General features: G+C 37.8%; 1 protein-coding gene across 1 annotated transcript in view; it reads left to right on the top strand.

Annotated features, from left to right (window-relative positions):
* The window catches only part of LOC126354189 (protein spartin), an 86,755-nt gene that overhangs the window by 22,906 nt on the left and 46,700 nt on the right, over positions 1–17,149 (top strand). Inside the window, exons 3-6 of the mRNA XM_050003640.1 lie at positions 3,797–4,113; positions 5,663–5,797; positions 6,711–6,899; positions 15,762–15,959. Coding sequence (XP_049859597.1) covers positions 3,797–4,113; positions 5,663–5,797; positions 6,711–6,899; positions 15,762–15,959 — 839 coding nt within the window. The remainder of the gene's footprint in view (positions 1–3,796; positions 4,114–5,662; positions 5,798–6,710; positions 6,900–15,761; positions 15,960–17,149) is intronic.

The following is a 17,149-nucleotide window of genomic DNA, read 5'->3' as shown; positions in this document are numbered from 1 at the left end:
CACTGGGACATTGAGTGGAGCCTTTCGGACCAGCCCAGTTCAGAGTCGAAGTGCAAAGGCTGGTGACCTACCACTGCCAATTTGGTAGCATCTCCTGGCTTCATAAGCCCTTAAAACTTCACTGTTGCCTCATGGAATTTAATGCGGCTGTCCACACCAACTTTGTGCGACTATTCAGGTATTGCCACCACACAACCAAACTGTTTGGGATTAATGCATGCCGTATGATACTGTCCTTTCTTTTTGTCAATGTTTTCCACATATTTCTTTCCTTGACATTTCTGCAGAGACCCTCCTCACGTCTTACCTCACCAGTCCACCTAATTTTCAACATCCTTCAATAGGAATACTGTGATTTTCCTTTCTTCCAATTTTCCCACAGTCCATGATTCTCTGCCACACCACGCTGTGCACAAAGTATACATTCTCAGAAATTTCTTCCTCAAATTAAGGTTTGTGTTTGATACTAGTAGACTCCTTTTTACCAGGAATTCCCTCTTCTGTGCTAGCATGTTTTCTGTCCCCTCCTTGCTTCTTCTGTCATGTGTTACTTTGCTTCCAGGCTAGTAGAATTCCTTAATCTAATTTACTTCATGGTCACAAGTTTTGATGTTACATCCATCATTAATCTCATTTCTGCTGCTCCTAATTATTTTTGTCTTTCTGTGGTTTACCCACCTACCATATCCCATGCTAGTTACACTGCAGCATGTCCTATAACTGTTTTTCACATTCACTGAAGATAGCAATATCATCTAGAAATCTTATCATTGATATCTTTCCACCTTGAATTTTAATCCACTCTTCTATTTCTGTCACTGGTTCTTTGATGAACGTATTGGACAGTAGGGACAAAAGACTGCATCCTTTCTGATATCCTTTTTAATCTGAGCCCTTCATTCTTGGTCTTCCATTCTTATTGTTCTGTCATGGTTCTTGTGCATTTTTTGTGTTACTCATCCTTCTCTATAGCTTATTCCAACTTTTCTCAGAATTTTCAAAAAATCTCCTGAAAGTGTTTTCATTCTTTTTAAGTCTTATTTTCCTTATCAAGTGCCATCAGAACTAACTCTCTGCTGCATTTACCTTTCTGAAAGCCAAACTTCTCATCATCTAACAGATCTTCAGTTTTCTTTGCCATTCTTCTTCATATTATTATTATTATTATTATTATTATTATTATTATTATTATTATTGTCAGTAACTTGGATGCAGAAACTGTTAAACGGATTGTGCTACAATTCTCACACTCATCTGCCCTTGCTATTTTCAGGATTGTGTGGATGATATTTTTCCGAAAGTCTCATCGTAAGTCTCCAATCTCGTAGATTCTACATACCAAGCTGAACAGTTGTTCAGTTATCACTTCCCCACTCACTATAGAATTTTTGAAGAAATGTTTCTGAAGTATCCTTGTACTGTGTAGGGATGACAGACACTTCATAATAACTGTTTGTAATGGTATAGAAAACAGAACTAAAATACAATGTCTCTAGATGAAAATCCACATAGTTGAAGTACAAACAGAACTATCTATCTCAGATGCTGCATGACATGCGCATACACAATGAAGTCCATGAGTCATTGTGGGCGGTGGAACAGAAGGAGCAGAGGTTGATTGACATTAGGATCCAACCTGGCACTTGGAGTAAGTCTTTGAGATGATGATACTTCCAGAATATGGGTGTCAACAGTTGTGGGAGAAGATGGCTTAGATGACTATAGCTGCTGGTGGGATGACGTGCAGCGTGTCATGGCCACTGGGAGTGGCAGATGGTGGTCCTTCCTATGTTAGTGACAGGTGCTCACACTGAGGGCAATGACACTGTATGATGAGCTGCTGGTGTGGCCAATGTGAAGCCCTGGGATGTAACTGCTCGAGCATAGTCTGGCGCAGCCTAAATAATCTTTCACAGAACGATGACCACATGGCACTATGAGGGCAAGTGACGCAGTGTAGAAAAGTAGTGCTCTGCCTACAGTCCTCTGTGCTGTGACAGGCACACTGCCTGTCAGCAAGGTCAGCACCCCTGATGCTGCGACAGCTACTGGTGGCTTGACTGTATGCCGAACCATGACTCTATTTATAAGCAATCTTTGTGGTGAGGCAGGAGCAATACCTGGCAAGCGAAGCATACTACACATTACTGTGGCAGCCAGAAAATGCAGGGGCAATCCTGTGTACACCATGCCACTTCCCCCTTAAAAAGAGATGGTGCAACCCTCTCCAAGAAGTGCTGCATCCAAAGGAGTAGGTCGAACACAGCCGCCAGTGCAGACTCTCCTAACAGCTGGAATAAAACAACAGCAGAGTCAGTCAATGTGTAAGCATCTGCCTGGGAACTGACCAGTGCATTGCTAAACACAGTAACACAACTTTGCCGTCTACTAGCATTGAACAGAACCATAACACAATGCGTACAAAGAACCCAGACATGGCATGAACACTTGAATAAGAATTAAATATACAATGAACATGGATGCTGAGCCGAGGGTGTAAGACTATCACACCTTATACATGAGAACAGAAAAATCACATAAGCAGCGTGTAACAGCTTCCAAAAGCTCAGGCACGTGAAGATACTGAAACAAACTGCTGAACAACACAGGAAATTGACCCCAGTAAAACAAATATTCCATGCACTCTTAAGGCAACCAGCGTCCGCATGCAAAGGTGGGGCCAACTGGGCATAGGCAGAGCTTATGCAAAATTTCTGTGAAGGCAGCCCAAAGCTTGGAAGAACACATGACTGGATTGGTGGTGCCAGTGGGAACAGTGCTGGGCTGGTAGCAACAACAAGAGCGGTCCCTGGGGTGGTCAGTGGCAGCAGGGACAATGGGCTGGCTTCAGGGATGGTGGTGGCTGCGGCAAGGGGGTCAGCCATGACAGGGCTAGCAACAGATACACTGACCCGACAGCTAGGATTGATGTCAACGGGGGTGACAACAGCAGGAGGGTTGGCCGTAACAGGGCTGATGAAAACAGGAATGATGTTGTTGTCGACATGGGTGATAACAGGTGGACTGACCAGAACAGCTGGTGATGACCAAACTGATTTAGAAGGCTTTATGCATCATCAACAGTACGGGTGATAAGAGGGCTGGCCAGCCCAGGGATGGCAACATGTGGACTGACACCTGGATTGGCATCGCTGACAGGCTGAGTGGTTACTGGAGGGCCAGTCGAGACATGGCTGGCTTTGACTGGCCTGAAAAATGTACTGAAGTCAATACTGACAGGCTTGGTGATGACTAGAGGGCCATCTGTCACAGAGCTGGTGATGTTTGGGCTGATGACAGGGCTGAGGTGATTGCTGACATATACAGCTGATAAATACAGCAATCAAGGTGGACCAGGAATGAAACTAAATAATACCGTACAGTGGATACTAGACACGAAATAGAAAATCCTGTGAAATACTGCACAGTACTTGCTGTCACTTACACTGATTCGACACTGATGAGGCTTGTAACAGCTCTTCTGATGAGTCATGTCAGGAATACTACAGATAGTTGAACACCAACTTCTCTCTTCGTGATGGTTCATATTTCCGTATTTTTAATGTCAGGTTCCGTGCCTCAATAAGGACAGTATTTATGACCTTGATTCTCCCTTTTTCAGGTTTTATTGCTTCTTTGAAGCAATGTGTGTATGGTCAGAGGACATCTGCATTCTTATTTAACTTTTGCACCAAATAGCAATTTTACAGTGCTTTTTCCACATGTTGCTTGTAAAATAGAATCTTCACAACTTAAGCAGACTCTTGATTTGACAAATTTTGTTCTGTTAATCAAGGAAAGAAGTCTTGCACCGGATTAGTGATGCGCAGGTCAGTGCAGCAGGGAGTGCATCGTCTCAGCAGGCACCACCTTCTTATGAAGAGGCAATGTCGGCACCCAGTTCACCTGTTCCAGAGCCATCTCAGATCCAGACATATGAGGATTTGGGAAAAGCCCTGCAGAGGTTAAAGCCTGATAGCAGTAAGCTGTGTGATGAGATGCATGGGGAGCTACTGTTCACAGTGGATGGAGTTAGAATTTACTTTATCTCACCTGATGGTTCTGTCACATCTCCATCAGACCCTGGATCACTACAGATTGTACATGTCAAAGGTATGCTTATGATGCAGTTACGTTTGCGGAATTTATGTTACTCATTTATTCCTAGGCAGCAGAGCTTCTGCTTTCATGTATCTTGATGTTGTCAGATACTTTTGAATTGGAAGGAAAGTGTTGGACGTTGGAGTGAATTGTTTGATTCCCTCAGTGTAAGAGAACCCTAACAAATTCTACTTTCTTACTTTCATTCCATGTTCAACCAAAACCCTTTACAACAACAAAAATAATAATAAACTGCTATCATCCAGTAAGCTTGTGGTGTTGTACTTGTTTTCCTTCAATTAAAGATTTAAGATATACTAGAAAATTCTTCCTCAGATATTGCATTGCTAACTCACATCTGGTTGTTGAGTGCTAATGAATAATTTTGTGCTATATCATTAGCAAAAAACTTCCCAGTTAAGCAAGTGGTTCATAAACTGGAAAGAAGTGTTGAGGAAAGGGAGTACATGAATGTTGGATATGTAAAGTGAGACGTTTTGCTGTGTTATTTTGGTTGATAAAATTTTGTATTTAAATTTGCAAGTGATATTGTGAAACAGTGGTGATGGTGTAAGACAATGATATACCAATATACAGCTATGAATAAGTAAAAATATTTTCGGTGCACCAATCTACAGTGGAAGATGTGCCATAATGATTGCCCCTGTGAGAACAGTTAACCAGAAAGTGAGTACTTTGGTATTGTCCATTGTACACATCATTATTCAGAAAATTGTCTTTGGTTGGCATTAGTTCAGAATTGGTAAACAGCATCAAGGACAACAGAAATGGTGGTCCAATGGACGTATTATTTCTGACAGTTTGAAAATTATGCAGAATGTTAAAAACAACATTTTCAATGATTTTGTGGCAGTGGATGACTAATGCATTCACTGTAGTAATACAGAAGTAAAAGGGATTGAGAGTTCCCTGTCTAGAGAGCTGACAGTTAATATTTTCTGAGATTTTGCTGATTTGTCTTAGGGTGGAGTCAAAACAGCAAAACTTATAAAACATAGTAGGCCTCTATGAAGGTTTGCTGTCAGAGAAGTGCTGTCAAATTAAATGGAGTAGATGAAAAAGTTTATCAAAAGGGATTTGAATTCTGTCAAAAGAAAATTCACTTGTGAGGTCTGAATTCTCCATTACAAAGAATTGCTCCTCTCACCCCCCCCCCCCCCCTCCCACCTTTTCCCTATTGCCTGTGAAACTGTCTTTCATGCAGGTTGCAGGTTGTGAAATTGTACATCATTTGCTTTATTTTCCAGATAGGACATCCAACAATTTCTTTCTGTATTGTGAACTTTAACTACCATTACATTGGAAACATTTCTCCAGTAGTGATAAGACTGAGTAATTTATCGTACCCAAATGCAAGCTTAGCCGCTAATGGAATCTGGCAGATTGTATATTTCTGTAGAAAAGGGCTAAATTGAATGTATAGTGAGACTAATGATATAATGACTGTTTCAGCTTTATGTTGAGTAATGTATTTGCTTTACAATAATATTCTTATATGTACTGGATTAAAAACTGAATTCAAAGGAAAATTATGTTGCAGATGCAGAAGGAGAGGTGCCAAGTTATTACTTGCAGCTCGGCACATGGATTTATCCATTAGTACCCGGTGTTTCGCCATGCTTTCGTACACAATACGGGGCTTTGATACTACCTGACTTGCATTCTGATGTTACTGGTAAGTGTTATAATGTGTATTATTGTAAAATAAAATCAATAGAACAGTGAATGCTCTTTATACTGTGCAGATGAAAGTTATGATGATTTAAAGGATGCACATTGGAAGGAAAGAAATCTAATTTCAGATGATATAATTTGTGTGAAAGATTACTATTGGCCACAGATAAAATTCTACAGTGTTGGGTTTTAATTACTTGTTAAGTTTAGACTGAGCATAAGTATTCTGCTTAACTGTGTAGTGTTAAGTAATGCCAGCTTGCAGCAAATCATAAGCTTCTATAGAAACACACAAGCAGCCAAAGATATTGTGGATCAGGTGGTAACTGTATTCCCAGAAATTCATGAATTCAAGGAATGGAGAAGCATAGAACTGCTTACATGTGTTCCTCATTGGCAATTATTTTTCCAATTACTTAAAGCAAGATTTAAAAAAGGTGACAGAGATACACACAATGTTCTGTAGTACTCACTATGTTAGTTATGTGCAGCACTTCAGCTCAAAAATTGCTCCTTTTGGTGAGAGGTTGGCTGCAGTCATATCATGAACTGCGTCATGCGATACTCAGTAGGACAAATGAAATGTCAGAAAATTTTGACTGGTATAGAAAAAACAAATAGGGAAATTGATACAGTCTTTTCAGTTATCACTATTATTAGAAGAATTAAATGGCTGGTTAACTTATTTATAAGAAAGTGATGAGCTGTTACAGTGTTGGACCAAAATGATTTCAACTTCAACATACATTTTTAAAATATATAGCTCTTCTATTTTCCTTTGTTCACTTGCAGTTTTGAGTAAGTAACAAGGCTTTATTGTGTTTACATGCTTTATCTAAATCAGTGTAAAATAACTGCTGCCATACAGTAGCAGTTTTGGAAAATTATATGCAACATCATTGTTCACCAAACAGGTGCAGCTGTTGGACTGATCCTACCCGAGAATGCAGATGCTTCATTGCTTGAGCTCTTGGATGACATCCTACAAGGTGTCATGCGCCAGGAGGCACCCCAGGCATTGCCTCGCATGGCGAGAGCAGCACCAGCTCTGCCACCTGCACCGTATAGCTATAGTCAGAGAATCTCAGGCGCTCTCATCTCAGGTGAGCATGCATGTATTCAGTACTTATAGACAGCATTAATAGTTTATCATCATCATTGTTAAATCGTATGCACTATGTTAATGTCAACTTGAGGTGATTTAGCACAGTTATTATTTTTGGTTCATGTTAATAATAGATACTAGAGGCATATATGTACAAAAATGAAAGTATGAAAAGTTTGTGTAAAACAAGTGGAATCATTTGAAGAATACGATAGTCATTTTCCCCTATAAGAACTTACATAACTTTTGTAATTATTTAGGTGTATTATCATCTCCAGTCTTACAACATATTTTGTGAAACAATACAGCCTTTAAAACTAACTATAGGGAAGATGATGCTTAAAATGAATAACCAAGAGGGACCAGAAAATCTGACACTGTACTCCAAAGGTGATGGGAAAACTTCACTGGTCTGCCTGAGCAAGTCTACTAGGATAAAAAAATAATTTACATCAAAATATAACAGTGTAACAAATATCATAGAACATTGTGAAATTGTTAGAAACAAACTGACACCCAAAATTGACAAACATAATAATAATAATAATAATAATAATAATAATAATAATCCCCGTGGAGGCCTGGGAAAAGAATAGGCCTCCGGTATGTTCTGCCAGTCGTAAAAGGTGACGAAAAGAACAAACCACTAATAGGACTAACCCCCTTTTAGTGTGATTAGTTGGTTCAGGACACAACTAAAGAAGCCTTGGACAAGTTCTGTCATGGTCGGGGACGCCGCTTGAACCCTATGCCTGCCCACAATGGTAACGACACTGCTAGCCAACTGGAAAATGATTTAAATCAAAAAGAGGTGTTTTGCAGGATATGCTTCCTGCAACCACCCTAGAAGGAAAACAAAGACAAAGGATGAGATGGTCAGATGAAGTTAATCGACACCTCATGTTCTGTTATTACGAAGCAACAAACCTAGGAACCAACACAACTGGATACAGATCACAAGTATACACAACATTTATTACCAGGTACCCAGAATTAAAATTTTTAACAGAACAACGACTAGCTGATCAGATCCGTGTAATAATCAAAAATAACAGGATACCCCAGTCAGAATTAGAAAACATCAAACAACAATTACAACAAATACAGGAACAGAATAATGTGCAATCAGGAGAAGAAGAAAATACAGTAATGGACTCAAACTTTCCAGAGCAAAAAAACAAAGAAAAACACACATCAGTTAAACAATCAAAGGAAAATGAAATCTTAAGACTGCCATCAGAACAAGTACAAATAGAACACGAAGTGACACACATGTTAGATATAGAAGAAAAATTTCAGCTGATATATATATAGAATACAAAGACACAAATACAGACATTAGACCATTCTTGCATAGACCGCCAAATAACCCACAAGTTGAAACAACAATAAAAACTATCAACACAATCATACACAACAAAATAAATGAAAACACAACTATGGAAGAGTTACAACTACTGGTTTATATAGGAGCACTCACTGCTCTAAATATACACACTAGGCAGAGATCAGAACCACCCAACACACAAGAAACCCACAAAACCAACATGGCAACACAGGCTACAGATCAGAATAGAAAAACTGAGAAAAGACATTGGACAGCTAACACAATTTATAAGACATCAAATGCCAGAGGGGAAAAAAAAGAAAGAGAGAGAGAGAGAGAGAGAGAGAGAGAGAGAGAGAGAGAGAGAGAGAGAGAAAACAAACGAAAAAGGTTAGGTAAAATTTCACAACAAGAAGCGATAGAGCAATTAGATGAAAAGAAGCAGAAATTACAAGCATTGGCCAAACGACTTAGGAGATCCAAAAAAAGTGAAAATAGAAGGAAATAAAACCAAACATTCAACACAAACCAAAAGAAATTCTACCAGGCAATAGATAACACAAACATTAAAATAGACAATCCACCGAACATAACAGACATGGAACACTTCTGGAGCAACATATGGTCAAACCCGGTACAACATAACAGGCATGCACGGTAGATAGAAGCAGAAACAGACACGTACAAGATGATACCACAAATGCCTGAAGTGATAATTTTGCAACATGAAGTCACCAAAGCAATTAATTCTACTCACAGTTGGAAAGCCCCTGGAAAAGATAAAATAGCAAATTTCTGGCTAATGAAGTTCACCTCAACACATTCACATCTAACTAAATTATTTAACAGTTACATTGCAGACCCATACACATTCCCTGATACACACACATGGAATAACTTATATGAGACCTAAAGATCAAGCAGACACAGCAAACCCAGCTAAATACCGCCCCATAACATGCCTACCAACAATATACAAAATATTAACTTCAGTCATTACACAGAAATTAATGACACATACAACACAGAACAAAATTATAAATGATGAAAAAAATATACAAAGTAGATCCTAAATTGATACAGTTCCTAAACATAGTAATGAAAAATTGGAAAACCACACTTAATATCGAAACAAATTCAAATAATATCACATCACAGCCAATACAGATTAAGCGTGGAATATACCAAGGAGACTCATTAAGTCCTTTCTGGCTCTACCTTGCTCTAAACCCACTATCCAACATGCTAAATAATACAAATTATGGATACAATATTACTGGAACATACCCACATAAAACCACACATTTGCTATACATGGATGATCTAAAACTACTGGCAGCAACAAATCAACAACTCGACCAATTACTAAAGATAACAGAAGTATTCAGCAATGATATAAATATGGCTTTTGGGACAGACAAATGTAAGAAAAATAGCATAGTCAAGGGAAAACGCACTAAACAAGAAGATTACATATTGGGTAACTACAGCGACTGCATAGAAGTGATGGAAAAAACAGATGCCTATAAATATCTAGGATACAGACAAAAAATAGGAATAGATAATACAAATATTAAAGAAGAACTAAAAGAAAAATATAGGCAAAGACTAACAAAAAACCTGAAAACAGAATTGACAGCAAGAAACGAAACAAAAGCTATAAATACTTATGCTATACCAATATTGACCTACTCATTTGGAGTAGTGAAATGGAGTAACACAGACCTAGAAGCACTCAATACACTTACACGATCACAAGTCCACAAATATAGAATACATCACATACATTCAGCAACAGAAAGATTCACATTAAGCAGAAAGAAAGAAAGGAAGGAGGAAGGGGATTTATTGACATAAAAATTCTACATTATGGACAGGTAGACAATTTAAGAAAATTCTTTATAGAACGAGCAGAAACTAGCAAAATACACAAAGCAATCACTCATATAAATACATCGGCTACACCATTGCAATTTCATAACCACTTCTACAACCCTTTAGATCACATAACATCAACAGATACGAAGAAAGTAAATTGGAAAAAGAAAACACTACATGGCAAGCACCCGTATCATCTAACACAGCCACACATCGATCAAGATGCAACCAACACATGGCTAAGAAAAGGCAATATATACAGTGAGACAGAAGGATTCATGATTGCAATACAGGATCAAACAATAAACACCAGGTGTTACAGCAAGCATATCATTTAAGATCCCAGTACCACAACAGATAAATGCAGACTTTGCAAACAACCAATAGAAACAGTAGATCACATCACAAGCAGATGTACAATACTAGCAAATACAGAATACCCCAGAAGACATGACAATGTAGCAAAAATAATACATCAACAACATGCCATACAACATAAACTAATGAAACAACACGTTCCCACATGTAAGTATGTACCACAAAATGATGAATACAAATTATACTGGAACAGAACCGTTATAAGAAATAAAACAACAACACATAACAAACCTGACATCATACTCACCAATAAAAAGAAGAAATTAACACAACTAATCGAAATATCCATACCCCATACAACAAATATACAGAAGAAAACAGGAGAAAAAAAATTGAAAAATACATCCAACTGGCTGAGGAAGTCAAAGACATGTGGCATCAGGATAAAGTTGATATCATACCATTTATACTATCAACTACAGGAGTCATAACACAATATCCACCATTACATCAATGCAATACAGCTACATCCAAACATATATATACAACTACAGAAATCTGTAATTATTGATACATGTTCAATTACCCGAAAGTTCCTAAATGCAATGTAACATATACCGTACAGTTAAAAGGAAGTCTCACTTGATCAAGGTCCGCGTCACTTTCCATTTTTAACCAGACATAATGTCTGAGAAAGGAAATAAATAATAATAATAATAATAATAATATACTTGCTTGTTTGTTTAGACCATCAGATCTCACTTGTACAAGATACACCTGCATGTGGGACAAACTTAAAATTTTTAGAACAAAGCTTCACTTTACCATATGTGATACAAATTTTTAGCCATAAATACTGCAACATTGCTGCACAAATTTGCTTGTGTGTGATTATACACAGCTAAGTTAGCACAGTGCAGATCATGAGACTAGATCACAGTTAAGAAACTTAGTCAGCTGCACATGAATAATACTAAAAATTAAAAATTAAACACAAAAACATAACAGCACAATTCAGATCAATTATATACTGTAAACTTATACATACTATAGTGCAGACACATTGTAGACTAAGAGTACAAGAACTTTTAGGACAAATTCAATTGTAGATATTCATCAACAGAATAAAAATAATGCATAATTAAGATATTTTTTTTTTACTTTATTCCTAAATGCATTTCTGTTTTACCTAATTTATGGTGGTAGTTTATTCCTAATAAGGAGCGAATTATTTAGTCTCACCTGAGTAGTTTGGTAGTTCAGTTTTTGAATCTCTGCATATTAATCTAATTTATTGGGCACAGTTCTTGCATTTCCCTCTGTGCCTACTGTAGAGTTCCGTAGTGTGTGCTGATAGCCCTTGTTTGTCTGTGTGGTGTAGTTTTCCACAGTCTTTAGTATGACTGTGATTGCTGTATGCAGATGCAAGCTGAGTTGGTGACACTTTGCTCTCAGCTCCAGGGTGTGATGGCTTTGGTTACACAACTTGAATCTGCAGTGGATGGGAATCACTATTGTGGGCTGGTGAGGGGGTCCAACAGATGTCCACCAAGTCTGAGTCCACCAATCAGTCTGCAGCCCAGTTACTGCCCACATTGCGGTTCACAAGAACAGGTCCATAAGTGAAGCTTTATTTTTTTTACTGATCCAGTTCTAAGTGCTTTAAGCGTTAAACATTCTGTTTCTGGTCCTTTCATAGTTCTAGGTAAAGCCTTTGACTTAGTCAGTCACTCTCTGCTGCTTGAAAAACTACAATTTCTTGTCATCAGAGGCAATTGCAATATGTGGTTTCACTCATACCTCAGTAACAGGAGGCAGGTGGTTGAATTCTCAAAGAAAGATGGCATCAGAGTTCTGTCCAATGAAACTATGATCAGTTGTGCCCCTCAAGGTTCAGTTCTAGGGCCTTAATTTTTCTTGCTATTTTTCAGTGACCTTCCTCGAAATCTGCCTAATGCTTTACCTATGTTGTTTCCAGATGACACAAATCTCCTTTTTCATGATCCATCTCTACAGATGGTTAAGGATGTAACAATAGATTGTATCAATGGACTAATTTTCTGGGTACACAAAAACAGACTACAATTGTAAAAAAGGCAAAACTGCCCATACGCTTTTCAGTGCCTCTAAAAATCACCCTATGTAAATGGAACCCATACTAACTGACAATGAAACTACAGAGCTAGTCAATGAGACCAAATTTCTTGGTGTGTGGTAAGACAATAACTTACAGTGATTCCACTGTAAGTTCACAGAGAAAAGCTACTAAAGAAATTGAGTAATCTGTGCTATGCTTCTCACATTCTTAGTCAGTCTTTGGACAACACTGACTGGTCAACTGGTACAGCTAGCCTTAGCCTGCAGTGGCATGGCCAGCTGCAGTTCACAAGTAAAAAGAGATGAGCAGAGGAGCAATACAGCTTCAAATGCCATTTAATTTTTAAGCAGAATGAAATAACACACTGCAAATCTCCCACAATATGTTCCTTAGATGACTAGAAGAAAACCACAACACCTTATTGGTTTTAGCTAACACTCTATTGTAATTGAAAACAAGAATGATGAAAATTCCTGACTTAACCCCAGGTTAATTTCTTCTGTATAAGCCATGTGTAACGTAAGAGAGTATTGAAGGATTTCACCATATAGTTAAATATTGAAGCCACTGAAGGTATTAATTACAGTTAGTCGTCTGGTACTCTCTTAGCTCCTTCCTAATTTGAATCTGAGAAATACATTTCAGTTCTGGAAGTATCACCTGCCATGTTGATAATGAGCCTATCAACAACAGAATCCATGAAGCCAACCAGGTGCAGCATTTTCTCTTCTTCTTTTATGACAAGGCGTTCTATATCCTACCAGTGTTCGGCAATGTAGTGTGAAAAAGATGCATGCGTTAGTTCCAGTACGTCTGGCAACTTAACAGTCTTGTTACTTCTTGGGCCAAATCCCACAGCTTGGCTCCAGTTCACTTCTGTTGGGTTCATATTGTAATAGTACAGTAGCAAATTTAAAAATGCAACATTCATATGTTGTGCTCGATGCTGTGAAAATGATTGTGTTTCATGTTTCTAGGATGCTTACCTACCTCTGTGGTATAAAATGATGGGCATAGTCCAAATAAAGAGGATTTGATTTTTCATTTTCGCCTTAAAAAATTAAGTTGTTATGTTCTCTTAATTTTAACAACTTTTATGAACCGTCTTTCATTAAACATCTGCAATTAAAATTTGTATTTGAAATGGAAACAGGAATTTTGTGTTCAATATGTAATTAGAAACAAGAAGACGTGCATTATTCACAAAACATGATGATGAGTTTTATAGTCATGATTTGTAGGTATTTCAAATTGAATGAAAGAAATGGTATCGGGAAGATCTGAATCACCACACGAATAACCATTTTTTGATTACATTCCATTCCACTACCGCTTGCACTACACGTTCAGTGCTCATTCAGTTACCAACTGTGTTATATGTAACACTTGAGAAAACTTCAAAGCCAATTATCTCCGTAAATTTATGAAAAACTGTAAGAACACCCTATTTCTCATCACTTTTTAACTGTGTTCAATGTGTGTGTTTCACTATGGAACAGAGAGCAACCTCAGCCATTTTCTTACTGCACGTTAGTAGTGAGACAGTCAGAGCACAATGCTACAGAGGCTGTGACTGTACATGATTTTTAAAATAAAAACTAAGCCGCTAAAGCGTGATTAAGAAAAACTTTGATGGCTATTAATACATTCGAATATCTTAAAGTTTCATTTAACATAACTTGGTAATAAGATATCTCATACATAAGTAGGACCTACTTCCAAGAGCGTAACAACATCAGTGTAGCGTGCAATGGTGTCTGACCAATCATTGCATTTGTGTTTGTTTACATCAGGTTTATTCTTATGATGAAAGGATTATACTCTGCTGATGAGAGTTCCCATGAGCTTCCAAAAGAGCTGAAAAATGAGGTTGAAAGTCAGATTTTGAAATCTATCCAGAAAACTTTCCTTGTGGCACACTATTTCAGTCTTTTCCACCATTTCTGCTACTGTCTATAGTCTTTGTTGTGTACAGATCCATAGCCACTGTAAATTTCATAAAGGAAGCAAATAACACTGACTTTGTCACATCGTCCTACAGGAGGTAGCAATCAACCTGTGGCACAACTGACGTTATTCTGACTGAGCATGCTTGGGACCAATGAAATTTGCAGGAAGTCTTTCACATATAGGATGACCTAAGAAGGGTTACCACCAAAGAGTGGGACAGGCTTGAGCAGCCCTATCTCAACCAAATAGTAGCCAACATGCCAAGAAGGTTCCAAACATGTTACAATGAACAATGTAGAGTTAAAGATTATTGGATGTTACCCAACAACAGATTCTGATAACACCTATGTGCAAAGGTGTACACTTCTGAACAGCAACCTCTATTGTGAGCTCATTCTTTGATTCTTTGTTCCTCTTGAATCTAAGCCTACATGTCTGTAGGTATACAGGTGATTCAAGTGCAGTTTACTTAGAAAGTTTCTAGAATCAACTTTAAATGATGAACTTAGGAACGTAGTACAACTCCCTGCGTATCACTCCCGTAGTGATCACAAAGTCAAGAATAGACTAACTGTAGCATGCAGAAGGGCCGTTTAAGCAGTCACTCTTCCTGCAGTCCATAAGTGAATGGAATAGCAAAAAGATGTAACAACTGGTACAGTGGGATGTACTTGCTGCCATGCACTGCATAGTGGTTTACAGAGTATAAATTAGATAAAGATGTAGATAAAATGGTGCAAAGTTTCTGTTGATAATTTGATGGTTGATCTCTTGCTTTCATATTTAATTTCTTTGGTAAATATTTTACTTCTTGCATATGTAATGACATGTTTTACAATTGTGTAGCTTCAGCTTGGATGCTCCATATAATTTGAGGGTATAAACAAATACGTACGTAAATAAATGTAGATAACATTATAAGCAGTGTGGATATAAAATCTTATATTATATACAAATTAGAACTATTTTTATGCATATGTGATGGACGAAAAATTTTGCATGTCGAGATATATCAAGAAGAGTAGAACTACAATGGAGAATGATTTTCTTAACTTTCATTTATAAACTGTTGACAAAATGTTTTATAACTTATCATGATCATAGCTATTTTATATAAATATCGCATCAACACAAGTATCTTAATTTTTTGTATATACTTTGATGAAATTTTTATAGGAAGAATTAACATGATATTTGCACCTGCTCACAATGTACCTTATCCTCAGTGTAGAGCAGTTTTTATCTAGAGCAGAATGTAATTTTAAAATTTTTTGTTATCACATTTTTAGGTGCCAAGTATGTGTCAAATGGATTAGTGTGGGGAGCAAGTAAGGCAGCAAACTTGATAACACAGCGTGGAACACCTGCTCTAGTATCACATATTCAGCCTGTAGCACAGCCACGACCAGTTAGTCCTGGCATGACAAGGGGTGTCCAATTTGCCAAAGATGTTTCTGGAAAAGCTGTGCAGTTTACAGGATTTGTAGGTAGGTGCCTGGAAGAATAAAGTAAATGTGATATTTATTTTTAAGGGAAGCTGGATGACATAGAAATTATCAATTTCTGGATTGACTATCATTATGTAAAATTGTTCTAGTTTGCAGATATGTAAAAATAGCAATGCTTTTCGATTTTATTCTTATTTGGGTGGGTAAGAAACTAGTGAATGATGTTAATGTGAAATGATTTAGTTAATTGACACTTTCATAGTGATGCTTATTGTACAAGTTATGAATCAGTGGAGTGAAACACACAATTTGGCAGTGGAGATTCCAATATTGCTGCAGTTGACAGTTAATTCTGGTAGCAACCGAACATACATCACCACCATCCAGAAGATTTATGGAAACACAAAGATGGTATGACTATATAAAATTATTTGGGACATGAACTGCAACTATAATGATAAATTATCAGTCTTCTAGTGGACTCAGATAGCAGCCAACTGAGTTTTTCTGGTAATTCATGGATAGCAGTGTCTTGCATGTGCCTAAACAACTGTTTTAAATTGTTATGTGAATGATGCAAAAAGGGCAAGGGATATATGTTTACTTACAGGGGGAATTGAGAACTTTTTGTCCAGATCTGTCAAACACGAAACAACCATGATCAAAGCTGAAACACATTACAAATTTGGAAAATTCTGCGAAAACAGACCAGCACATCCTTAGCACAAAAAACATAGTATGGAGACTAAAATAGTAAGGAACTTCCACATGGGAAAAATATATTAAAAACAAAGATTCAAAGACTTACCAAGCGGGAAAGCGCCGGTAGACAGGCACAATAAAATAACACACACACACAAAATTGCGAGCTTTCGCAACCGGCGGCTGCTTCGTCAGGAAACAGGGTAGGAAAAGGAAAGATGAAAGGATGTGGGTTTTAAGGGAGAGGGTAAGGAGTCATTCCAATCCCGGGAGTGGAAAGACTTACCTTAGGGGAAAAAAGGATAGGTATATACTTGCGCGCGCGCGCCCACACACACACACACACACACACACACACACACACACACACACACACACACACATCCATCCATCCATATATACACAGACACAAGCAGACATATTTAAAGGCAAAGAGTTTGGGCAGAGATGTAAGTCGAGGCGGAAGTGTGGAGGCAAAGATGATGTTGAATGACAGGTGAGGTATGAGTGGCGGCAATTTGAAATTA

This window comes from Schistocerca gregaria, chromosome 3 (assembly GCF_023897955.1).
Source record: "Schistocerca gregaria isolate iqSchGreg1 chromosome 3, iqSchGreg1.2, whole genome shotgun sequence".
In the NCBI taxonomy this organism is placed as follows: Eukaryota; Metazoa; Arthropoda; class Insecta; order Orthoptera; family Acrididae; genus Schistocerca; species Schistocerca gregaria.
This window is presented reverse-complemented; position numbering and strand designations above follow the sequence as displayed.